The following is a 26,296-nucleotide window of genomic DNA, read 5'->3' as shown; positions in this document are numbered from 1 at the left end:
GTCATCGCAAAGTGAGGACCAAGCCTCAAGACTGCAGGGGACTGCCCAGCACAGGGTCACCACCACCACCACCACCACCATCATCACCATCATCATCATCATCTATTTATACTTCCCCCGCCATCTTCTCCCAGAAAAACTCAAGGCAGTTTACAACGGTGCACACGTAGGGGCGCCTGGGTGGCTCAGTGGGTTGAGCATCTAACTTTGGCTCAGGCGATGATCTCACGGTTTGTGAGTTCGAGCCCCACATCCGGCTCTCTGCTGTCAATGCAGAGCCCACACTGGACCCTCTGATCCTCTCTCTCTCTGCCCCTCCCCTACTCGTTCTCTCCCTCTCTGTTTCTCAAAAATAAACATTAAAAAAGAAAGATGCACGCATAACAGCGAGAGAAAACTAACTGAACGTACATAAGAAAAGCTCACAAAAGCAGACGGACAGCCTGGAGTGAGGTGAGTAGATAGAAATACATGCCGAATTCTGGAGATCCGGGAAAGCAACAATCCGTTTGGCTCTGAGCTTTCCAGTGGCCAATGGGAGGAAGGAAACCTGACCAGTCCCTGGATTCTGTGACCCAATGAGGTCAAAACAAACTCGTTGCTTAGAGGAAGCACAACTATTCCTGATACTGAGAGCAGAGAATGTCCCAAGGGCAAGGCTTGTCTGGCGCCCTTCTTTGCCCTTGCCAGTGGGACTGGCCTTCCCTAGGAGTCCACTGACCATGACCCCTTGAGGCGGAAGTCATGGGCAGAGGCTAAAGCCATCAAAGATCCAGGGGGCTGGAATGGCCATCCAGAGGGTGCCCCCAGCATCCCTGGCACAGACAGGATTACCCATCCCTCCACAAACCTGAACACAGCCAGTGCCCAAAATAGCCAGAGCACCAGAGGGTGCCAGGAGGCCCCGGGGAGGGGACATGGCTAGGCCTGCCCACGGTGCAGGGCCCAGCAGGCCAATGCACACACATCCCTGGCACACAAAGGAGCACCTTCAACTCAGGCACACAGCCCTCCCTGGGAGTCCCCCACCCACAGAGCTCCCCGCTTCTGCCAGCACGTCGCTCACGCTCACGAAGAACCAGGCAGGGGCTCCGCCCTTCTGCCACGGGCAGGCTTTCTTGCAGGAGCCAAATGGAAAAGTCTTCGCAGAAAACCACCCATTCCATATAGGGAAGACCTCCTCCCGCTCCAGCATCGACCTCCCTCAGCATCCTCCCAGGTCCCCCAGCTGCAGGCCAAGACAATGGGGGCTATTCTGGGCTGCATGGGGTATTTAAAGCTCTGGCTGGGCCTCCTCCCTGGGGAACAAGAGGCCTTGACCTGGGCAAGACCTTCCTGAAATTGTTGCTGCCCAGACTGTGGTAGCTGCTTCCCAACCTCTCCTGCCAGGTCTTGAGGCCTGGAGTGTCACCTCCTCTAGGAAGCCCTCAGGGCCTAAAACCCTCAGAAGAGCTGGGTCCTGGGCTCTGCTCCGTCACTGGAGTTTTCTCATCTGAAAACGTGGATAGTACAGCAGTGTGTGTAAAAGTGCTTGGCGGCTTCTGTGGTTAAGATGAAGTTGTCTCTTGGGGTGCCTGGGTGGCTCAGTCGGTTAAGTGTCCGACTTCAGCTCAGGTCATGATCTCATGGTTTGTGGGTCCGAGCCCCTCATTGGGCTCTGCGCTGTCAGCTCAGAGCCTGGAGCCTGTTTGGGATTCTGTGTCTCCCTCTCTCTCTGCCCCTCCCCTGCTCGTGCTCTCTCAAAAATGAACAAATGTTTAAAAAAAAAAAAAAAAGGATGAAGTTGTGTCTCTCCAGTCACCATGTGGGGTGGAATGTAAGCAGGGACGGGAATTTTGTCTGCTTTGTCACTGCTCCTTTTCTAGCACCTGGCACGCAGTAGGTACCAAATAAATATTCACTGATTGATACATATATTTGTGGAACGTGGCTATAACCCCCATAGAGCCATCCACTGTTCTGGGTGCACAGGTGGCTAACACGAATACTCTTTGATGGTAACATCGCCAGATCTCATTTTGGGTACTTAGAACACTCCAGGCCTTATGTTAAGTACTTAACACTGATTCTCTCATTTAATTTGCTCAACAATCCCAAGAGGTGGGCACTATTCTCCTTTTATAGGCAAGAAAATGAGAATTCTCCTCCAAGTGGTTGAGGAGCTTGTCTGGGCGCGGGGGGGAGTAGAGGGGGCATTTGGCTGGCTCAGTTTGTAGAGTGTATGACTTGTGATCTCGGGGTTGTGAGTTTGAGCCCCATGCTGGGTGTAAAGATTACTTAAATTTAAAAAAAAAAAAAAGGGGGCGCCTGGGTGGCGCAGTCGGTTAAGCGTCCGACTTCAGCCAGGTCACGATCTCGCAGTCTGTGAGTTCGAGCCCCGTGTCGGGCTCTGGGCTGATGGCTCAGAGCCTGGAGCCTGTTTCCGATTCTGTGTCTCCCTCTCTCTCTGCCTCTCCCCCGTTCATGCTCTGTCTCTCTCTGTCCCAAAAATAAATAAAAAAATAAAAAAAAAAAAAAGTTAAAAAAAAAAAAAAAAAAAGGTTTGCCTGGGTTCCTAAAACTACTAAGTGGCTACGGTGGCAGTCGGACTCAGGAACCTCAAAGTCTTTGTCGTCCTGCACAGCACACTCTGAAGATAGGCAGCGGGATGGACACTGAACCAGGAGCCAGGAATCTGGATGCAGCCACTCAGTAGCTGTGCGATTTCAAGCAAGTCACTTGACCTCTCTGGATCTGTTTTCTCGTCCATACAGATGGGGGCATTAGTTCCTATTCCTTCGTGGTGTTGTGGGATCAAAGGAACTTGGGAATGTGACTGCGCTCTCCATATTAGCCCCAACCTCTCCCCAGGGGCAGCGGCCACGAAGGACGGTGGGAAGATGTCCTTGGGGAGGAGGGGGGTGCCTGCTGCTGGCTCTGGAACAGAGCTCAGCAGCTGCTGACAACAGCTGGTAAGAATTCTGGGTCTGGTCCAAGCACGGCGAGAAGGGGCGAGCTGAGAAGTCACCTCTGGCCCTCCTCTGTCACCCTTTCCTGCTGACAGCTGCTGGGGCCTCAGGGCCAAGGGCCCCACAGCAGGAGGTGGGTGGGAGCAGGCCGGCTGGGGTCATCTCAGTCCTTGTGCTGCCAACGGCTCAAATCCCAGGGTTCCCTGGCCTCACTGCTGCAGCCCTTTACCCAGTTTCCGGGGAACTCTAGGGGGAGGGGGTGGGGCTGGAGCAAAGGTCTGTGGGCCCAAGACGCCTTGCCTGGAGCCTGGGCGCCCCGGAGACCCCGGGAGGGTGGTGGATGGGCAGGGTCGAGAGGGCAGGGGTCTTGGGAGAGGCCTTGCGGTGTTCCTGGCAGATGGCCGGGGTTGCAAGCCCTTCACGGAGCCTCCTTGGATGGAGCCTGTGAACCTGGCCTTGCCCGGACACACCCCAGGCCCCTCTTTGCCCCACAATCCTGCTCCAAGTTCAGTGCCAAACCAGTCCGTTCCAGCCCACGCGGCTCTTGCTCCTCTGAACTCTTGCACGCCTATAATTACGACTAGCCATATTTTCCGAGGCGAATGTGGAGAAACGGTTTAACAAAGGATCCTTGGGCCGCTTCCAGGTGTCAGAGGCAGCCTGGGAGATGTAGTCTGGACGAAGAGGTATTAAGTCTGGGGCATGTTCACAGTTTTTCAGGAAGACAACTATTCTATTTTTTTAATAAATCAAAGCCATCCTAGGAAATATGTGTTGGTCACATGCCAGTCCACATCCCTGGATAAATCACTTGACCCCTCTGAGCCTCTTTCTCCCTTTTTCTTTCCTTTTTTCAAAAAATGTTTATTTATTTTTGAGAGACAGAGCACGAGTGGGGGAGGGGCAGAGAGCGAGGGAGACACAGAATCCGAAGCGGGCTCCAGGCTCTGAGCTGTCAGCACAGAGCCCGACGCGGGGCTCGAACCCACGAACCGCGAGATCGTGACCTGAGATGAGGTCAGACGCTTAACCGACTGAGCTACGCAGGCGCTGCCCCGTCCCTTCCCCCCCCCCCCAATGTTTATTTTTGAGAGAGAGAGAGAGACACAGAGCGTGATCGGGGGAAGGGCAATGAGCCCCTGTGTCCTAATCTGTAAAACAGGAATAAAAATGGCCACCTCCCAAGGCTGCTATGGAGATTCAACAAGACAACCTGTCACTTCTTCACTTTCTTCCCCTCCCACCTCCACCTACCCAAGAGTTCACGTGCCAAGAGAGCGAGCTCTCCAGAAGGCCCCCCCCTTCCCCGGGGAGAATAATAGAATAATTCCTGCTATGCGCCCCCCCCCCCCCCCCCCCCCCCCCCCCGGCAGGCGAGATAAGACAAAGCTGCCTGAGAGGTCTCCAACAGATCCCTGGGTCCTGGGCTATCAGGGAAGCCCTCACTTATCAGAAGGGGAAGCCAACAACAACAAAAAAAGCCCAGAGAGGGGAAGGAAGACATCAAGGAAGATCCATCAGTGTTGAAGAGCCAGAGTTCAAATCCCATTCTGTGACACTGCCCACTGGGTGACTTTCCCACTTGCAGCTTCATTTTAGTGACCCTCCCCTGCCCCCGAGTGTTGTTGTAAGGACCAGCTGGACCATGTACATAAAGGATGTAAAGGAGGAGATGGATCGTGTGTGCAGAGTAGCACCAGGGACTCAGAGAGGTCACGGCCACTCCACGAAGAGAAGTCCTAGCAAGCAGATGGTGGAGGCAGACGCAGGACCCAGGTCTCTGGCTCCTAACACAGGCTCCTTCTCCTGCCATCACGTCACCTCCTTCCCCATGGCTGGGGTATGGGGTGTGGGACTACACAGATGAGGACTCGGGGAGGGTGGCATTAGGCTGGGTCTTTGTCAGGGACTGATCAGGGCCTGAGACCCCAGTCTCCGCCTCTGGGACTTAAGGCTGGTCCCTCCAGCAGGTCCTAAGCTCCAGGCAGACCAAGGCTGAGGATGGGGCAGGAAGGGCTGGCAAGCCAGGGGTGCGTGTCCTTGGCAGGGAGAACTCAATCTCCCAGGGGCTCGGGTTACCGGAAATGGTAAATCTCCCACTGCCTGCCACCTCCGACCAGGAATGTCTGCTGCCTGAGGGAACATCCTGTCCACTTGCCCCCAGAGAGCCAAGGGACAGCCCAGGACCTGGGCCCACCCTGTGATCCCCACCCTACTCCTGGGGTCTCCGGTTGACCTGTGGGGCTCCCCAGCCAAAGCGTACCTGTCATTCTGAGGCAGTGGGGATGGTTGTAATTGACCGATCATAGAAGAGACGGTTGGAAGGGACACCCCCAGAAGATTGAAAGCCACCCATTCACTCTTGGCAAATGTAGATTCTGAACCCCAAATTTGGGTGAACGTTCTGCTCTCATTGGCCCAAACACAGGAGGTAGCACGTGGGAGCCTTGGGACAGGACTAACCTGGTTGGGAGCCTGGCTCTGCCACATTCCAGCAGGGTGGCTTTGGGGAACTCACTGCACCTCTGGCCGCTCATCTCTGACCAGTGACAAAGCTGTGACGGGGACCCTGTGAAATTCACGGAGCTGACAGTGAGTTGCTTAGCACAGGGCTGGGCACAGAGCCAGGACCCAATAAACGGTGGTCATCAGAAGTACTGGGAAGAAAAGGGGAAATAACCAGTAATTGTTAACGTGCGCAGGTATGCAGGTAACACGTAGGTTTTCTGCACTCACGGAGCCGACATGAGCCTTGGAGTCAGCTGGACCACAAACTAATACTTGCCAAACGGTGAGAGCATTATAGAGAAAACAGGGCAGGGTGAGGGGGACAGGGACTGTTTTGGGGAGGGGAGCTGCCATTTTACACAGGTCGATTAGGGAAGGGGGCAGAGATGGGAAGGAAGCTGGGGCATGCGGGGAGGAACAGCACCCTGGGCATAGGGAATAGCAGCTGTAAAGGCCCCAAGGCAGGAATATCCTTAGAATGTTCCGAAAACAGCTAGGAGGCCAGTTACCTAACCTCACAACTAACTGCCCTGAGAGTGAGGTATAATTATCCCCATTCACCAGCAAAGGCTCACGAGGCTCAGAGAGGCTTGCCCAAGGTCACGGAAAAAGTGGCAGGGCCAGTATTCCAACCCTCCTTCTCAGCAAGATGTCCAGGGGCGACTGTCCCCAGAGCTCCCTCCTTCTCAGCAAGATGTCCAGGGGCGACTGTCCCCAGAGCTCCCTCCTTCTCAGCAAGATGTCCAGGGGCGACTGTCCCCAGAGCTCCCACGGGGAGGGGCAGGATGGGGAAAAGTACCCAATCGTCCGAGGTGGAGTTCTGACTCCTTCCGACTGGCTGCGTGATCTCAGGTGTCACATCTCCTTGCTGGGCCTCAGTGGCCTCAGCACTCATGGACCTGAAATGCCTGTTTGTCCACCTCCCAGTTAATGAGGGAGGGGGCCAAAGGGAGGAGGAGGGGAGAACATGATGCTCAGAGGTGACCCTGAGCTTCTCTGGCATCTCAGACCCAATGTTCCTCCCCAGACAGGTATGAATGTTGCATGCAGCCCCTACCAACTTGGACCGCCCATGGTGACTGCCTGCCGGGACCCCAAGAGCGTGCACCCTGCCTATGCCTGCCCGGGGCCTGGTCCCCACTCAGCACCTGGGGCCCAACCACAGCCGGGAACCCGTCCTGCACTCCAGCCCCAGGTGTCAGACATGCCCCTCACCCTCAGCTCCTGGTGTCCTGACCAGGCAGAGGCCCGTGATCAGCCTTTGTAACCAGGGGTGCCAAAGTAGGCCAGCCGGCGAGGGCACCGGGCCAGACCCTGAGGCCCGGCCAAGTGCAAACAACATGCTTGGCGCCCAGATACGGGAGCGTTAGAGCGGGCAGGCTGCCCACTGCCCCCGTCACAACAAGCCATCACCTCCGTCCTGCCGCGAGGGGCCCAGGCACCTCCACTGGGAGCAGGGGACTGCCAGGGAGGCCTCCTCCCCCACCCCCACGCCCCAGGAATGGGCAGTGGGAATCTCAGAGGCTGGACATGGAGATTCCAGATGCCAGCAGCTGAGCAGGCAAAGCTGCAGAGACAGCTGAGGGGAGTGGGTGGGAAATTAAGGGGGGAAGGGAGGCCTTTTTAACATTATGGGCAGAGTCGGGGAGGGAGAGTCGGAGCTCCCCAGGGGCTGAGGGAAAAGTGGGGAAGGCACAGCATCACACGGGTTCCAAACTGGGACAGGGGAACCGGTAACAATGACAGCAGCCACTCCTTACTGAGTGTGCAAGGCCACCCAGCAGAACTTTGTGCAGTAGCCACTGGCCACTTGTGGCTACTGAGCGCTTGCAGTGTGGCTGAGGCAACTGAGAAGCTAAATTGTTATGCAAAACTTTAACTTTTATTATGTTTAATTAAATCTTAAATTTACTACATAGTCACTGGTGGCCAGAGCTATCATACTGGACAGTGCAGGTTACACCATCATCAACCCATAAATTTTTTTAAAAAATGTTTATTTATTTATTTATTTTGAGGGAGAGAAAGGGCACAGAAGCAGGGGAGGGGCAGAGAGAGAGACAGAAAGAGAATCCCAGGCAGGTTCTGTGATGTCAGTGCAGGGACTGACGTGGGGCTCGATCTCACGAAGTGAGATCATGACTTGAGCCAAAATCAAGAGTCAGATGCTTAACCGACTGAGCCACCCGGGCACCCCAACCAATCCTTAAAGCAAGGCTGGAGGTACAGCTGTCTCCACTCTACAAAGGAGGAAACTGAGGCCTGCTCAAGGCCACACGGCTGGCAAGCGGCAGAGGGGAAATCAGAACCCAGGCCTGGCCCTTTCACGACGCTCCCCACCCAGGGTTATTATTGTCAACGCTGGAAGGGACTCACGGAAATTGTACATGTGTGGGCGATAAGGCTGCCCAATTAATCAGGACACCAAGTCTCTTGCTTTTGGCCCGAATTCTGTCAGCTATCCCCATTATCACACGTTGACCAGAAGCTCAGACAGGCCATTTATAAAAGTCCTTGATTTCTTGACATGAAGGAAAGGCAAAACAATGACAGAATAATCCCAGCCGGTTGAGGAGCCAGTCTTTGAGAAAACTGGGAACCTTCAATGACAAGAAAGCTGGGCTTGGCCTCCCTGACCTTATCACCACAGACCCCAGCAGCCCCAGGCTCCTGAATGCCACTCCCTCTCCCAGGGCACATTTCCTGTCTCTAGGCCTTCGTAAATGCTGTTCCCTCCTCCTAGGATGCTGTTCCTATGCCTCCCAGTCTAATCTATGCATCCATCCTTCAAGGCCAGGCTAAATTACCCCCTCCGCTTTGAAGTCTTCCGGGACCCCCCACGAAGACATCTTTCTCTCCCACACATTCATACGACTTAATTTCTACCTTGTAGAGGACTAGAGATTTGGTCTTAATTATAGCCAAGAGAGTAAATGTCTCTACTTTCCTGCTTGAACCAAAGCTCCTTCAGGACAAAAACGAGCCTGAGTTTTCCCACCTTATGTATATTTTAACCTTTAGACACGTCCCAATGCTGAGCAGCAGCTAGGATATTAATTAGACATTTACTAAAATATATTGAATTATAATAGTGGCTTAGAAGTCTGGGGACTCAATTTCTTATGGCTTGGCCCTCATCTCCCGTGATCCCCACCGGCAAGTCCCTTTCTTACTCTGGACCTCGATTTTCACATCTGTAAAATGGAAGGCAGTGATAGTATCTGTTTCACTGGGGGATTATTTGAACTTCTTATATTTATTTAACAAACACTATGTGCCAGGCACTGGACAAATATCATCTTCGTAACAACCCCATGAGACAGGTATTATAATTACTATCTCTGTTTTATAGAAGAGGAAGAAACGGGCAGGAGAATGTAATAGATAAAAGAGATAATGCAAGTGTGTGGCCCAGGGTACGTGCTAAGTATATGGCAGTAATGCGTTCATTTCTGTATAATAAAGGGTCTACAGAATCGGGGGAAATGTAGGGTATTTCCTCAGGGCCAGGCACATAGTAAGTGTTCCTCTAAATATTTGCTGCTTGGGGCGCCTGGGTGGCTCAGTTGGTTGAGCATCCGACTTCGGCTCAGGTCACGATCTCGCGGTCCGTGAGTTCGAGCCCCGCGTCGGGCTCTGGGCTGATGGCTCAGAACCTGGAGCCTGCTTCCGATTCTGTGTCTCCCTTTCTCTCTGCCCCTCCCCCATTCATGCTCTGTCTCTCTCTGTCTCAAAAATAAATAAAACGTTAAAAAAAAATTTTTTTTAAATAAAAAGAAAATAAATAAATGTTAAAAAAAATAAAAAATAAATAAATTAAAAAAATAAATATTTGCTGCTAGATGAACTCAGTCTCAAATGTACCAATAATGGTCAGGGCGACCCTAACTAAAGCCCTTGACTGGTCAGGCAGTGGCCACTGTCTTTACTATCAGAGCACATCCGTAGAGAACCCCTTTCCTGCCCCTTTCTTTCTCCAAGGATGGGAAGTATGTAATGACTTTGGAGTGACCTCTGTCTAGCTGTGCTAATCCCATGGGTGAATGGAGATAAGAGAGTCTGATTAAGTCTCAAGGGCACAGAATACTCTTGACTTTCTCCAGTCCTGCCAGGGGCTTTGACATTCCTCTCCCCAGCTCCAGCCCAGCCCAAAAGAGGGGAAGAAGGAACAGAATTTGGGAAGAGAATGAACACGGATGCAGTTTCCACGCTGGCTCTCTCTCCGTGCCTCAATTTTCACAACTGTCAAATGACAGTAATTCTCACATCGCAGGGGTGGTTTTCAAGATCAGGTGAGACCACGTGTGTAAAGCAGAGGTTCTCCAGCTTCACTGTCCCCAAGGATCTCCTCAAGGATCTCTTGGCGATCCTGTTTGCGCACACGCTCCGATTCAGAAGGTTTGGGCGAGGCCCCGACTGCTGGAGCATGCACCATTCTTTGAGTTAGAACAGCACCTTGCACAGGTTATGATAAAAGTTAGCTCTGCTCTTTCTTCTAGAGATTTAATCCTTAGGCAACATCTCTAGGGGGCTGGGACCGTTATTTTGCCACTGATGACACTGAGGTCCATTGAGACTGAGTGACTCACCTCATGAGGCAAGAAAGAGGCAGAAATCAAGTCCGGGGATCCATCTTTCCCAGGCATCACGCCATCCCAAGCCCCACCCATAAGCAGTGGCCAGACACACAGAGCTGAGGACACAGCAGCCCTGCCCCTCAGCCGCATCGCCAGCCCCTGCTGGGCCAGCCAGGCTTCCGGGCAGGGCCCCAGGCTCCCCCAAAAGAGGCCCTGGGCCATCACTTTCCCTCCCCCCACCCCAGACAACTTCCAGCAGCCAGCCCCTCCATCGCCTTATAAAGTGGCCAGAGCTGCTCCTCTCCAAGTTGCAGTTAATTTTATATGGACTGAATCCACTGTCATCCCGCTGCACCCTTAGCCTCATTGCTTCACACATTCCTTCTGGAGCAACATTACCTAATTTAACCATAGCCCCTGCTCTCCGGGACTCTCAAAATAGCAGCTGCCAGCGGGGCATACGCCCTAATGTTATCAAAATAAACAATTCTCCCTCCTCCCCCACTTAGTCTGCACCAACCTCAGGACCCAGCCCCTGGGAGTGGGGAACCAGCGGCTCGGAGACTGAGGGGGCCGGGGGGAGACCCAGAGAGCCTGCCAAAGCCCTGTTCTCTCCATCCACCCAGCTCTCTCGTACGCCCTCTTCAAACACGTTCCTGGGATCTCCCCATGCCCCGCCTCCCCTCATATCCCCCAGTCATGGGCCCAAAATCCATGGGTCGTCGCTGCCCTGGTTTTGCCCAAGACTGGGATTCAACTTTCACTTTCTCCTAATAACAGAAACTACAATAGTAACCATTTCTTCCATTCCCCCGGGTATTCGTATTCGTTACGAGCCACCTACTTTTCGCACCTTGGCCTGCTGACACCTGGGAAGCTGGGATTAGCGTTCTTTTGTTTCAGGTGACGAAAGGGGTGCTCAGATAGGTGAAGCGACTCGCCCGGGGTCACACAGCCCAAAAGTGCCAGAGTTGGGGTGAGAAGCCAAGCCCGGCTGCCCCTAGCTGGGACTCCCCTGCAGGGTCCGAGCCTCGGAGAGAAGGAGCACACGTGTTCTTACGTGCCAGAAGGGGCTTGCTCACCCGGTATATTACTGTAGGGTCTGCTTACGCGGCTGACAGCAAACCACGGGGGCCTATTATGCCTAGCTCACATTTCACCCAGATCCTATGGGCCCTAAGTCTGTCCCCAGGGCCCCAGGGGCACAGGCTTGCCTGTCAATCTGTCTCCAAGGCCCTGCCCCCTGCTCCCCACCCGTCCCGCCATGTGCCGCCATGCGCCTTTGAGCCGGGCTACCACATTAAAGCAGGGAACACCCAAGCTGACATACCTTGGGCGCAACCGGTGGTTAACGAGCTGCAAGGGCGGGCCTCCCCGTCCAGTGCTGCCCAGAATAATCATTAACCGTGACAGAGCCGAGGCAGGAGCCCAGGCGGCGGCTGGGGTGCTGAGGTCCCTGGTGCTCCAGGCGGTGGCTTGGACCACCTGGCTTCCTCAGCTGGTATCACCAGGGCAGGCAGTCCAGCCAGTGCCATGGGGGCACTTACAGAAGCCCGAGGTCTCTCTTCACTCACAGCCTGTCCTGCCCTGCTCCCCTCCCAACATTATGAAGACCCCTAAGTGAAGAGCTATAGACGGGAGGATGGACCCTGGGGCTTGGGGCCTTCTGAAAGGGTGGGGGCAGAACAAAATGGAGCCCCCAGGTTTACCTAGTACCAAGGACCAGAGGCAATTTTCAAACTAATGGTTCCTGTTATTTGTCAACTGTCTCTTCTGGCTGCAGGAGAGTTAGATGATCTCTAGTCTTCACCAAAACCCTGTGGAAGACGGTAGTACCAATCCCAGCTGACAGATGAGGCTCAGAGAGGTTAAGCCACCAGCCCAGCATCATAGAGCAGTCAGCGATGGAACTAGGGCAGGAGGCACAGCGTAGCCGTGAGTCCTGCCAGGGCAAGAGCTGAGCCTTCTGGAAGATGGGATCTGGAGAAGGTACCTGAGGCCAGCAGGAGGCGGGATGGTGGGGGGTGGTGGGGAGGCTCTGGAGCAGTGAAGGGGGAGGGGTGGGAGCTGCACCCCCCTCCCCCAGTTGTTCTCCATCCTCCTCTGTTTAGAGAATTCCCTTCAGTTGCTCAGGTGAAACGAAGGTGAGGCCCAGGCAGGCTGAAAGCTTTGATCTTATCACACATTCCTGCCCCAGCCACCCCTTCCCTTCTCCCCACCTCCCCCCACCCCCACCCCCACCCCCCATCCAGGAGGTGGAAAACCAGGCTGACTTAACTCTTTCATCCCACTTCCTGAAACCAAATCCAGGCCAGAGCTGGTCTCTGCCTCCCTTCCTCTCTCCCGGGAGGGACAAAAGAGGACCAAGGAGGAAAGCAGGAGCTTCAGACCCACCCTCCTCATTCAATGTCACAGAGCCCCAAACCTGAACTCTGTGTGCAGCTTTCATTTCTCCTAAATTAAAATCACCAGGGGCACCTGGGTGGCTCAGTCGGTTCAGCATCTCTGACTTCAGCTCAGGTCATGATCTCACGCTCCGTGAGTTCGAGCCCCGTGTCGGGCTCTGTGCTGACAGCTCGGAGCCTAGAGCCTGGAGCCTGCTTCAGATTCTGTGTCTCCCTCTCTCTCTGCCCCTCCCCTGCTCACGCTCTGTCTCTCTCTGTCTCAAAAATAAATAAAAACATTTAAGGGGCGCCTGGGTGGCGCAGTCGGTTAAGCGTCCGACTTCAGCCAGGTCACGATCTCGCGGTCTGTGAGTTCGAGCCCCGCGTCAGGCTCTGGGCTGATGGCTCGGAGCCTGGAGCCTGTTTCCGATTCTGTGTCTCCCTCTCTCTCTGCCCCTCCCCCGTTCATGCTCTGTCTCTCTCTGTCCCAAAAATAAATAAAAACGTGGAAAAAAAAATTTAAAAAAAAAAAAAAAAACATTAAAAAAAAATTTTTTTAAGTTAAAAAAAAAAATCACCAGACACAGCATAAATAGCCCCTGTGTTTTCCACATCCATGAGCTCATCTGAGGCTCACGACAAAACTGGCCTGCTCTCCTCTGCAGCCCTGTGGGTCTTCTCACCTGCCCCAGTCCAGGGGGAGCTGTGTCCCCCAGTCCCCTCTTCCCACAAGCTAATTTCAAGGGGAACAGACCGAAGTAACTAGAATAACAGATGGGGGCTAAGACAGAGTCACAAAGACTCCAGCTATCTCCCAGAGATTGAGTGGCCCTGCAAACCTGCTCTTGTAGCCTCCTCCCCCGCAACCCATGCCTTTTATCGACTAGTCCACCACCCAGCTGGTCTCCCTGTCAGACTATAAGTTCCATGAATCGGTGGCTGGTTATACCTAACCCAGGGCCTGGCGCAGAGCTGACACTCCATAAATGTTTGCTGAATGAATGAATCAGTGAATGGTCCCCTTTTGCATCTGGGGAAAATTAAGCTCAGGGAAGTTACAGGACTTGCCCCGGATCACACAGGCAGGGCCAGGAGGGGGTACAGGAATCTGTGGCCCGGAACCTAATGCCCATTCACTAAACATGGACAGCACCCCAGATGTTAGCTCAGCAGCAGGTACCCAAGGGGCACAGGGGTGAACCGAAGTGGACAAACCACTGCAGGTGTGATCCCGGGCCCACAGGAGAGGACAGATTAGGAGGTCTAAGGGAGCAGGCCGCCATGTCCTCCATCTGGCTCCCCGCTTCAGGGCCTGGCACCTGTGGGCTGGCAGCAACCATGAAGGAAGGCATGGGATTGCCAACAAGGTAGGCTCTGCAAGGTGGCTACCTCCCCAGGCTCCAAAGAATGGAATACCACCATCTCTTGAGGGGAAGCTACCAGCTTTCTCCAAGAACTCGACGTTCTGTTCCTCTGAGTTGGCAGGAGGCCAAAGAGAAAGAGCAGAGTCCATTTTGTGGGTAGAAAAATCAAAGCCCAGGAAAGATGGTCAGTAGTTGGCTGGCAGCTAAGTGGAGGCCCAGGCCCTGACCTCCTGCCTCCTGGTCTGGCCAGGTAAAGGGCGGGGACTGGGATGGATATCAGCTATCTTGGTGGCTTCCTCTCATTCTTCTCCTCCGTGTTAACGACTCCAGCAGCAGGCCAGGGCCTTCCTGCCCACACACTTGACAACAATGTGAATCTAGAGACGACGGGGGACGGGGACGCACGACTTCTGGACCCTTGCCCCAGAGGCCTTCTTGCTCCACCAGCCAAATCCTCTGCTTGCTCTACAAGCCCCGCTTCCTCCAGAAAGCCTTCCAGATACCTCGTGCCGAACTGACCTTCCCCTTCCCTGGCAGTCCGCTCCCGTCTGCACTTCGAGTTGCACTGGGTGCTTATGGTTCGTGGGTCCTGCCTCCCCAAGACCTAGAGATCCTGGAGAGAAGGGACCCTGCCTCTAATTTCTTCCAGGAGGACGGACAGAGATGGATTCAGCTCCTACCTTCCTCTGCACATGGCTGTGTGATCTTGGGCAAGTCACTGCTCTCCACTGAGCTGTTTCCCATGAGAAATGGAGGTATATTCCCAACTACATGGGAGAGTAGACAATGCAGATAAAACACCTATAGCACAATGTCTAGCACACAGTAGGTCCTCAGGCAATGAATGAATGAATGAATGAATGAATGAATGAATTCCTGACTCTTCCACTGCACAAGGATGCTCAAATGACACAGTTTGGGACTTACACATAGATTACGCTCCCAGCCGGGTCACAAGGTTCTGTGCCCTGTGTTTCACCAGGACTGAGGTGGGCACACGGATGACTCAGAGCAGGCCCCACTTGGCAAAAATTCACTTAACTCCAAATGGCAAAACCTGCAGGTCCCATAAGGAGCTTGGGATGTGACTGAGAAGGATCCAGGTTCTCAAGGGTCTCAATCCCAGGGAAAGCCAAATCCATTTCCCGACGGAATGTTATCACTAAGTTGGGATGGAGGCCAAGGGGCAAAAGGCACCCAAATCTGTGAAGTAGGAGCTGGATAAGCCCACATGGCAGATACGTGGTTTTCTGTACCCTCCGCCAAGACCAGCCCGGTTCACCTCCTCCATGGAGCCTGTCGTGACTACACTAGCCCTCCCAGACTGCCCCTTCTCTACACCCAACAGGCTGGATCCACTGGGAGAGGGATGACGACTTTGGAGGCAGACAACCTGGGCTCCCCTCCCAGCTGTGACACGTACTAGATGGATGAATTGAGCCAGCCATTCCCCTGCTGTGCCTCAGTTTCTCCCTCTGCAAAATGGAGATAAGAAGGCCAACCTCAAGATTGCTGGGAGCAGCATATGCAACAATGCCTGGAGGGAGAGAGCTCCGTGTGGGGCTTGTTTCAAGAGAGGATGGCTTTTTTTTTTTTTTTAGTGTTTATTTATTTTTGAGAGACAGAGAGAGAGTGCAAGTGGGGGAAGGGCAGAGAGAGACACACACACAGAACTTGAAGCAGGCTCCAAGCTCTGAGCTGTCAGCACAGAGCCCAAAACAGGGCTCGAACTCATGAGCCGCGAGATCATGACCTGAGACAAAGTCAGAGGCTTAACCGACTGAGCCACCCAAGTGCCCAGAGAGGGTGGCGGTTTTTAATCAAGAGAAGGCATGTGTGCTCACTGAGCACTAGCTGACAATCTAGGTGCCTGAGGTCACTGGGGAGGAGAACTTGGAGGACCCAGGGCAGAGTAGACACTGGTCTGTCCTCAGGAAACTCCTAGGTCTCTGTTCTTCTGGCCCAAGGGTCACAGGAAAGCAAACAGCAGAAGAGGGAGAAAAGCCTGTTAAGTGACAGAGGCCACTGGGGCTAGGATTTATGAAGCCAGAATTTCAATCCATCCAGCCCAGTGAGGCATCCAAGAAGAGGCATGATCCCAGTTCCCAACTATTTGAAAACTGGAACCGCCAAACAAGGAGAGGGGATGAGTCAGCTGGGGTGAGGGGGGGAAGCCAGCGGCAGCAGGATGTGGGGCCAGAGCTGGCTCCTTGGGGGTGAGCATGGGGAAGGCAGGGAAGGGAGAGGCGGGGGCAGGGACCCAGAGGTGGGCTGGGAAGGGGCCAGAGGCAGCTGGGAATTCCCAGCCCCGTGCCAGGAGACCATCTGTGGGGTCACCCGAGGCCACCTCTGAAGTCCTCCCCCTGCCCAGCCCCAGGCTGCTTCCCCCTCCCCAAACTGGGACTGGGGAAAAGATGGGGAAAGACGCCAGACGTGACAAAATGAGACACCTGGACGTGACGCACCCTAGTGGGGAAGGGGCAGGTCTGTCCTCAGCAGCCCAAGGCACAGGGTGGAGGGAGAGGTCACCGTGCACTTGTGAGTCTCTTTCCCTTAGCCCCCGCCGTTTCTCTGAGAGCGCAAAGGGGTCAGAACTAGGGCTGTGCAGCCCCACAACCCTGGCAAGTGACCTGCTGCAGGCTCCCTCGGGGCTCCCCGGGCAAGGTCTTATCTCCTCCAGTGCGGGCCCAAAGGAGAGTGGGGCTGGGACAGGGTCCCGGGAAGCCCCCTGGCCACTCCCTTTAAGATGCATGGACATCCTCTCCGCACCCATGGGAGCCCCACGGCCACGCCTCTGGTTGCTCAGACCAACTGCACACATCTGGGAAGGGGACAACGCGTCCACAGGCCCCAGCCTTTCCCAGGCCACACCCCGGGGTGTGCCCCCCTCCTGCTCCCCCACCAGGAAGGAGCAATCAGGGTGGAAGGGTGGACTCTGTCCTGCAGCTGCGGCCTCAGTGGGGGAAGGGGGGCACTGACAGATCAGATGCAGTTACATCCAGGGCTCCTGGACTGAGAAAGAGGAGAGGAGCAATGGCTTCCATCTGCTTCGTCAGTGCGGGGTCTGGGTCAACAGCTGGCAGCAGTTCTGATCAGGAAAAGTGTGCCCTGCTGGGCACAGGGAACCCGCAGTCAAATGTCGCTCCGGCTTAGCCCTCAGCAGGAACGATACTACACAACAGCTCCATTTGTCAAACACCAATTCCACTGCGCACAGCAAGCCAGGGGCGTCTGCGGGGTCTCATGTCCACCAGGGAAACAAGCATCATGATCCCTACTTCTGACCTGAGGCTCAGAGAGATGAAGGAACTTGCCCAAGGTCACACAGCCAGTTGGGCCGCACTAAGACTTGAAGGCAGGGCCCTTTGAGCCCACACTTTCCCTCGATCACAGGGCCCAAGAGAAAGGGGTTCCAAGTCCAGAGAGGACACAGACAGGTGGAAGATGGCAGTGTGGGCACCCCAGCTTGTCCCACATGCTCCGGGTCTCAGCACAGCGCAGTGGCAGGGAAGGACAGCTGCCCTGTGCCCATGGGCCAAAGCAGCCCCTTCTCAATTCTCTGCAAGGAGCCTGGGCCTTATTGGCTGGCCGGCTTCTCCCAAGGCCATTAATTTATTCACTGGATAAATGTTCACCTACTATTGCTGGGCACTGGGCAAATTGCACTGAATAAAATCTGAATCTATGTCCTCATGGAGCGTCCATGCTAAACTGGGGGGAAGGCGGTAAATTCTAAATAAACGGACAAATACCTAAGCATGAGCTCAGGCCGTGGGGTTCTAAGGAACCAGCCGGCAGCTCCTTAGATGCATCCTCAGCAAGACGTCCTCCCCCACCACACACACACCTGCTCCACAGGCCAGTGCAGAGGCCCCAGCTTGGGCTGGGTGTGCGTGGGGTGCTGCTGACTGCCCCCCGCTCTGAGTCCGCCCACTGCTGCCCCCATCCCTATGCCCGCCTCCTCCAACACACCCTGGAGTTTTCCCATCTCAATTAGTGGCTGCTCCTTCTGGAGATGCTCACGCCAAAGACCGTGGAGACTTCCCAGACTCCTCTCTTTCTGTCCCGCCCCTTCCCCAATCCATCAGCAACTTCCTGTCAGCCCTACCTTCTAGATACACTCAGGATTCAGCCACCTCGTCCCAACTCCATCGCTCTGGTAGGAGTTCCCATGGTCTCTGGCCTGGATCTCGGCTTGCTTGCTTTTGCCCTTGACCCTCCGCACTCTCTTCTCTGCACGGCAACTAGAGTGACCCCTCATCTCACTCAGAAGCAAAGGCCTTCTCGTGGCCCAGGCTCGGCACATCAGCCACGCTCCCCCCGACTCAGGCCACATCGGCCTCCTTGTTTTCCGCGGGTATGCTGGACGCATCCAGGCCTTTCCATTAGCTATTCCCTCGGCCCTTTCCCTAGGTACCTGCAGGGCTTGCACCCTTACTTCCCGCAGATGCTTCTGTTCAAGCATCATCTTATCAGAGGCACTCTGTACCCTCTTCCCGGTTTTATTTTTTTCATCTGAGCGCTCACTGTCCTCCGACATATTATATTTATTATCTGTCTTCCCACACGAGCTATAATGCAAGTAACACGAGGGGAGGGAATTTGACTTTTTGTTCTCTGCTGTAACCTCGGCGCCTAGAACCCCATCAGGGACTTAGAAGATACTCGATAATCCTTGTTGAATACATTCTACATCCACCACGCACCTGTAGGGGACTTTAGTTCATGGGATATTTAATCACATACATCAGCAGTCCGTTCATTCATTCAACACACACTGCAAGCCTTTGTGCACCAGATAGACGCCCCCCTAAAATCCAGAGAACAGAGAAGCAGGGTGCCCTCCTCCACGCCTCAGGGAAAGGGCTCCGGGAGGTAGCCGGGAGCTGGTCCTAAGGACATGTCAGGGAGGCCACGGGGATGTTCCTAGGTCCCTGCAACTCTGGCACAGGTGGGCGTGGGGAAAGGTGGGGAGGGTGGGTTCTGGGGGCCGCCGACACTTGAAAGCCTCACATTCCCAGGCCTCAAAGAGCCGCCTTGTTCCCAGGGCTTACGTGATGGTGCCCCTAGCCCAGCCACCCCCAGCAGCCATGAGCCGCTCCCCTCTCAAGGCCACTATTGACACGGACCCAACACCAGCAGTGAGGCTGGCGTCTCCCCGCAAAGCGAGTTCCACACATTCTTCTAGGTTTCAGTCAGCCAGCTCTGGGCGCTGGGGCGGCCAGCAGGCCAGGGCCAGGCCCTGGGAGCAGGAGGGGGCAGCAGGGCCAAAGGGGCCAAGGCCTGGATTGGGGCAACATTCCAGCTGGGTAGGATCCTCAGCCCAGCCTCCCTCTTCCTGGCAGGAGGGAGATGGGGGCAAGGCCAGGGTCGGCCCTGGGGGGAGGGGGCATTGTGCTCACCATATCCTTGGGAAGCTGCTGGGGGATGGGGTCAAGTTCGCCCATTCTTCTTCTAGCCTGACCTCTCACATCTGGGATGGACTGGGGTGGGGGGCAAAAGGCTAGAGCTGAGAGCCCTTCCTGCACATCCCAAGTGGCTTGAGGGTCCAGAATCTATGTCTGGCTTCCAAGTGGCCTCTGAATCATGGCTCTGTATCTTTCCACATCTTGGGCAGCCTTTCTGACTCTCTCTCCTGAGATTCTCGCCCCAAGGCCAAGCCGCCTTGGAACCTCTGCAGACTCGCCCTAAACCTTGAGCCCCCAGGCGCCAACCACGGAACCCAGTGAGGGCACCTAGCCTTCTTCCCCCTCACTCCCCACACAGGGTAGGGCCCAGCCTGGCCCACTTGGGCTTTCAAGCTTTGGGAGTAATTCAATAGTTTATAGGATCTCAGGGAAAATTTGATGAGGAAACTAATTAATAAACCTACAAACGGGTAGTCCCATAAATGACTGCCCTGGAGTTAAGTCTCTCTAGGCTCCTGCCAGGATAGGCATCCCCAGGAGGCCCCAGGATACTGAGGCATGCTCATCCTGAGTAGCTCTGACCCCGAAGCCAGACCTGAATACTCCTTGTCTGAGGTAGCCTCTGCACTACCTCAGACCTGAGTTCTTACTTTTATCAACATCGGTGACAACAGTCTTATTCACATCTACCGCCTGCTACAAACAAGTGAGATGGGACTCAGAGTGGCGAGGAGAGCTTTGTCTGGCGTCAAAGCCTGGCTCATGGTACCATTGAGTATGTGTGTACTGTGAGCCACTGGGCAAGTTATGCAACCTCTCTGTGCCTCGATGTCCTCTGCTTAGAGAATGGGGACCACACTACTAGCTGTGGTTTAATGCATTCAACAGATACATTGACTGAGCACTTACTACCTGCCAGGTGCTAAAGACAGAGCAGCAGGACAAAAACGCACAAGGTCCTGCTGTCATGGAGCTTAAACTGGTGATGGGGGGCAGGGAGGAGAGAGAGAAATAAACAAATACATGTCAGATAGTGACAAGAAAGAAAAAGCAGTGTAAGGGGACAGAGTATGTTGGGCAGAGTAGTCAGAGACTTGAAGGAAGACAGGCAGAGGGTCATGTAAATATCTGAGGGACAAATGTTCTAGGTAGGAGGAACAGCAGATGCAAAGGCCCTGAGGTGGCAGTGTGTTTGGCATATTCGAGAAACAAAGACCAGTGTCACTAGAGTGAGTAAGCAAGGGGAAAGTTGGCAAGAGGAGAGATTGTAGCGGGAGTGGGGGAGGCCAGATCCCAAAGGGCCTTGTGGACCATATCAGGTCAGGGGCGTGGGTCTGATGGTGAGCCACGCGGGGAATGCTGGGAGATTCTGAGCAGGGGAATGACATGGGAGAATTTGTTGAGAAACTTTGTGCCTGGCACACTGTGGGCACTCAGTAAGTGTTAACTATCCATATTATTTTGTTATCATATGACCTGGCACCCCAGCACCTCCCTCCCTACCACCTCAAGCCCTCAACCCAGTCACCTTCTGCCACCTTCCTTTCACCCTGTCTTCCAGGCTGCGCCTCAGACCCACGGATCCCAACTTGCCTGTGTTCAGCCTGAGAACAGGCCTGGGCCGAGCCAGGAGGGGGCCACTACTCCCCACACACAGGGAGCTGGGCCTAGTGCACTTGGCAGGGGCGGGGTATCCATCTCTGCCCTTTCCAGCCTCCGCCTCCCTCTGTGACCTGTAGCCCTCCCTCTGGAAATCCCCAAGGCACACTCGTTACAACCCCTTCCCACCAGCAAGTCTGGGGCAAGGGGAGGGGGCATGCAGAGCGTGCCAATTATGTCCAGGGGAGTCTGAGATGGTGCTACCCCTGAGGGAAGGGGAGGCTCCTCCATTTCCTGCCCGCCCACAGTCTCCCTGGTGAGGAAACCCAGGCGAGGCAGGAAACAGGTATCTCAGTGACTTCCCTCCGCAGCCCTGGAAAACACCGTAATCACGGCAGCCCCCTCAAGATTCCGGTCTCCTGGCAGGACTGGCCCCAAGAAAGGAAAGGCTAAGGTCCCAGCAGGAAGAAAAGGGGTCAGCAGGCCAAGGCAGGCGCTGAGTCACCCGGGCCTGGCCCCCACCCCCAGCAAGCCTCTCCACCTCCTCTGAACTGAAATTACTCCCACACTTAATCACAGACCACCGCTTCCTGTCTCCTGCCCCCAGGGAGGTCTTGAGCTCCCTAAGGACCACCTTACCTTCGCTTGTGTCCTATCCTCACCCATGCACTGTTGGCTTGTGGATGTGAACCAAAGGGCGGAAAAGATAAAGGGCAGTGGGCGAAGAAGAGCCCAAGGCTTGCTGGGGCACTGGGTTAGGAGCCTGATGTCATTTAAAAAATGTACCATGAACTCCTTACCCCATTTTACAGATGCGGAAACTGAATGCTCAGGAAGAAGAAACTGCCTCAGATCACAGGCTAGAAAATGCCAGAGCTGGGATTCAGCTTTTGTGGGTCCATGAGACTTCAGAAGCCAAGATCTTTCCAGCTCTCCACCATCAGCGGGGGGGTGGGACACTGAAGACCTCGGTGTGGTTGCTGACAAGACCATAATCCCACAGGATTGGAACTGCCTATTTACCCATCTCAGTTCTGGGAAAGCAAAGACAGGACCTATTCTTGCTCACCCGTAAACCCCAGCCAGATGCGCTGGTATGCAGTAGGTGCCTAGCAATATCTGCCGAATGAACGAACCCCTGAACGCCCACTGACTGTCATGGAACGCTGCTCAATGAAGATATGTTGAATGAACAAGTGAATGAGATGATTGGCTGCAATCTGGAATTTCTGTTGAAATTCCTCCCGCACACAGCAAATAGCTCCACCCTCCTCCTCACTCTGACCACTGTAGAACCCAGCATTCAGGAGCCCCTCCGCAGAGGCAGAGCTGCGGGAGTTTCAGAAAAGGAAGACATCCCATGTGCTAGGTTGGTGCCTACTTTTTTGGAAAAGTAAAGATCAAGTTCAGATCGGGACTGGGAAGCAACTGGTTGGGCCCTGCTGGATGTGCAGGGGTGAGAGGCTGAGAGAGGGGATTAAGGAAGCCCTGCAGACAGGGAGTGGGGGAGGAGAGTTGCTAGGTGGGCGGGGCAAGAGAGCTGAGGGGTCAGGTCTGGGGTGGGGGCTGAGCACAGATGTGAGATAGAGGTGGCCCGGACAGGGATTCAGTCACTGGGTGAACACCGGCTTAGAAAAGCCCCTCTCTTGGCTCTGAGAAGGGGAGGGAAGAGGGCAGGGGCAGGGACAGGGACCACCTAAGATCACCTCAAAGAGGGTGGGGGTGGCTCTGTGGTTCACCAGGGCAGGCCCAGTTCCCCAAAAGTGCCCCCACCCACATCTGCCACCAGCGGCCTGCCCACTGCCCCTGCCCCACCCTTCTCGAGTTCACTCAGGTCCTCAGAGCGTCTTCTGGCCAAGCATTCTTTCCCTCTGCATGGGCCCATCCAAGCTCAGAGCGGGGAACCGGGCTGTAATGGCAGGCCTCCCCTGCACCTGAGGACCCGGGAAGAGGACAGTGGGACACAGACCCACTGAACATCCGCCACTTAACAGGCCAAGCACCAGGCACTTTCATGCGCCTTCCATCCAGTCCTGCCAACCACCTTCAAGCTATATGTACTTGGAGGTCATGCATTTTGAGTTCCCTTTGGCCTTGTGGGCTGGTCTCAGAAAGGTTAACTAGCTTGCCGGAGGTCACACAGCTACTCCAGAAAAGGACAGGGATGGATTCAAGCCCTGGGCTGCAGGACTCCAGGGCCTGTGGGTGTTCCACACAAACCTCAGCTGCGTCCGAAGTGGTTCTCTACTTGTGCCTGCCTGGTTACTAGCTCCCCAACGGGCCAGACGGCCTGGTAAAGTTCCAGTGAGGATTGATAGGCTCCCCATCACCAGTGAGTGCCCCCTTTCCAAGTTGGCACAGAGAGGGGTGCCCTTGCCCCGCCAAGTTCCCGCCCTGCTCGAAGTTTCTCCGCCTGGTCCTCAGGAATGGCAGGCCGGGCCATGCCTAGAGCGACTGGGAGACTCGGCAACGTGGCCGGGCGACCCATGGGCTCTCCCGCGGGCCGGCCCCGCCCCCGACCCCACGCAAGGTTCCCTGGGCGCCCCTCGGGACTGCCCCACCGCGGAGGGTGGCGCCGGCCTGTGCCTGCCCGGGGTCCCTGGCGGGCGCCGCAATCCCGAGCCAGAGTCCCAGCCAAGTTGGCGGGCGCGGCGAGCGGGGCCCCGGGCGCCCCCCGCCCCGCACACTCACCGCGAGCAGCCGCCCGTGCAGCAGCAGCGCCAGCAACAGCGCGCCCGCCGCCCGCTGTCCCATGGCCCGGCCGGCTCCGCTCGCTCTCTCGCTCGGCGCCCGCCCGAAGCCGCCCGCTCTCCAGCCTGCGGAGTCCTCGGGACGGCGCGGCCCGCTCCCGCCGCCCCCACCCCTCCCGCCGCTCGCCCGCCCCGCCCCGCCCCGCCCCGCCCCGCCCCGCGGCCGGCCGCCCCGCCCCCGGGCGCCAGGCCCCACCCCGGACCGCCCCGCCCCGCCGCTCCAGGCCCCGCCCCCAGACCGCCCCCGGACCGCCCCCGGACTGCGGGCGCTGCTCGCTGGAGCCCGAGCCCCCGGCGCAGCCAACTGGGCCTTTGTCTGGGCCCCCAGCCCCCTCGGCGCGAGCAGCGGCCCAGCCCGGCTCCCCGCCAAACCCGGCCTGGAGTGCGGGATGGGACGGGGCCCTGCGCGCCGACACCGGCCGCGGCTCCTCGCGCACGCGACCCCAGCACGGACCCCACACCCCCTTTCGCACCCGGCGCCGGGACTCCTCACTCGCGCGCCCAGAAGTCCGCGCGCTCTCACACACGCCGCCTGCACACGCGCACCCGGGCACGTTCACACACACGCCAAGCTGGCCTCCCCCCCCCCCCCCACCTTTCACACTCGCGCACGTTCACGCCCTGGCCCCCCGGGCCGACTGTCTTCACGCGCTCAGACGCACACATGCTCTCTTCAGAACTGTCACCTCTGCAGGTGACATAGCGGACACGACTTTCACACACTCAGCCGCTCACGTCCCTATTCACACGTTTACACGGACTCACAAGGGAATCCCCAGACCCGAAGTGTAAGGACGTGTTTTCGTACACAAATGCCACACAGGCGCCCACAGTTCACGCACAGGGCCTTTTGCTCGCACACATGCTGGCCCGTCTTTTTTACATTTTCTCCTACGCTAACTGCAGCGATTTATTAATTTTTTTTAACGTTTATTTATTTTTGGGAGACAGGGAGAGACCGAGAATGAGCAGGGGAGGAACAGAGACAGAGGGAGACACAGAATAGGAAGCAGGCTCCAGGCTCTGAGCTGTCAGCACAGAGCCGGACGCGGGGCTCGAACCCACAAACCGCGAGATCACGTCCCAAGCCGAAGTCAGTTGCTTAGACTGAGCCACCCGGGCGCCCCTAACCGCAGCGCTTTACAGTGGGCCCTAGAGAGCGAACTGAATTGCCCCTCACACGCACCATTTTCCCCACCAACCACTCACGGACCCACTTGGATGGACGTAAATCTCAGCCCCGGCGCCACAGACCCCGAGTCCCACACGCAGGCCCAGACACAGACCCTCTCAAAGCCCTAGTCACAGATGCTTGGGTAGTAAGTCCCAGTCCCCGATGATCCACCTCTGACACAGACCCACAGACAGCACACTCGGCCATGCCACTGGGTCTCTCTGCCTGGCTCGGGTCTCCTTTCTGCCTGAAAATTTCCAGGGCAACCCAGGCTCATGGGTGGAGAGAAAACCGGCCTGTGTGTGCGTGTGAGCATGTAGCGTAGAGGAAAACCTTTTGAGTAATGATAGAGGGAGGAGAATAAAAACTGAAGTTTCCATTGTTTCCTGTGAGAGTTGCTAGGTTCCAGAGACTCATGGCTGGGTTTGCAGCCAGGAGTGAGGTGAGCTGTGGACAGAAGGAAATGCCCAGCTAACCGGGTGGCACCAGGCCTGGCTCCGGAAGGCATGTTCCCTGTGATAGGGGCCTGCAGGCTCCCGGTCACTCTGTGGCCTCCCATCTAGGCGCCTGGGGGATTGAGAAAATGCTGGCATCCCGACCCCCATCCCAGACAGATGCTCCATCCCCAAAAGATTGGGTTCTTCACCCTGTGGGGCCTATTTCTGGGGGACCAGCTCAGAGCTGTAAAGGACAAACACTACATCTGCAGTGCTTCGGTCAACTCCCTGGCCCCAACCCAGATGCCAGGCACAACACCGAGGAAGGACTGTTACTGCTCCAAACAGGGAGATACAGGTAGATCGAGGAGGGATGTCTGATCTTGGCCCTTGGTGAATCCCTAATCTGGTGGCAGGAAGCAAGAGGATATAGTCCCCTGTCCTCATGCTGTTCTCAGTCTGATAGAGAATCCCACTCCTCCCGCCTCACTGTGCAATCCTGAGCAAATTAGTCAACCTTTTGAGGCCTCAGTTTCATCATCCAGAAAATAGGAAAAGGGGGCACCTGGGTGGCTCTGTTGGCTGAGCATCTGACTCTTGGTTTCATCTCAGGTCATGATCTCACCGTTGATGAGTTCGAGCCCTGTACTGGGCTCCACACTGACAGTGCAGAGCCTGCTTGGAATTCTCTCTCTCTCCCTCTCTCTCTCTCTCTCCCTCTCTCTCTGCCCCCCCCCACTCACTCTCTCTATCAAAATAAGTAAACTTTAAAAATATTTTTTAAAAATTAAGAAAAAGAAATTAGGAAAAGGAGACTATTACTAAGACCTCTCTCACAGTGCTGTTGAGGATCAAAATGAATGAATGAACCTATTTCTTAAAAAAGGACAGCTTCAGGCACATAGTAAGCACTAAATAAATGGTAACTCTTTCTCTGATTGCTGTCTCTGGATGAGCTCCCAATCCGAAGAGGGAGACACAATTCCGCCCTTGGGGGCTCTAGTCTGATGGAGGAGCAGTGTTGCACCCAGTGTGTTGCTCCTAATCTGAAAACTAGGTACAGCCTTCACCCCCAGGACCTCCAGCATGATGGATGAGCACAGCCTTGCATTGGAGCTCTCCCTCTCTGATGAAGAAAGTTACAAAA

The 26,296-nt window shown here is 55.5% G+C and overlaps 1 protein-coding gene across 6 annotated transcripts in view; it reads right to left on the bottom strand.

The window, feature by feature from the left end:
• The window catches only part of HSPG2 (heparan sulfate proteoglycan 2), a 100,938-nt gene extending 77,306 nt beyond the window's left edge, over window positions 1-23,632 (bottom strand). For all 6 annotated transcript variants that reach the window (XM_047869290.1, XM_047869291.1, XM_047869292.1 and 3 more), the window contains exon 1: window positions 23,480-23,632. In XM_047869290.1, coding sequence (XP_047725246.1) covers window positions 23,480-23,542 — 63 coding nt within the window. In that variant the 5' untranslated portion in view covers window positions 23,543-23,632. The remainder of the gene's footprint in view (window positions 1-23,479) is intronic.
• Between the last annotated feature and the right edge of the window lie 2,664 nt (window positions 23,633-26,296).

The sequence above is a fragment of the Prionailurus viverrinus genome, chromosome C1 (assembly GCF_022837055.1).
Source record: "Prionailurus viverrinus isolate Anna chromosome C1, UM_Priviv_1.0, whole genome shotgun sequence".
Classification (NCBI taxonomy): Eukaryota; Metazoa; Chordata; class Mammalia; order Carnivora; family Felidae; genus Prionailurus; species Prionailurus viverrinus.
This window is presented reverse-complemented; position numbering and strand designations above follow the sequence as displayed.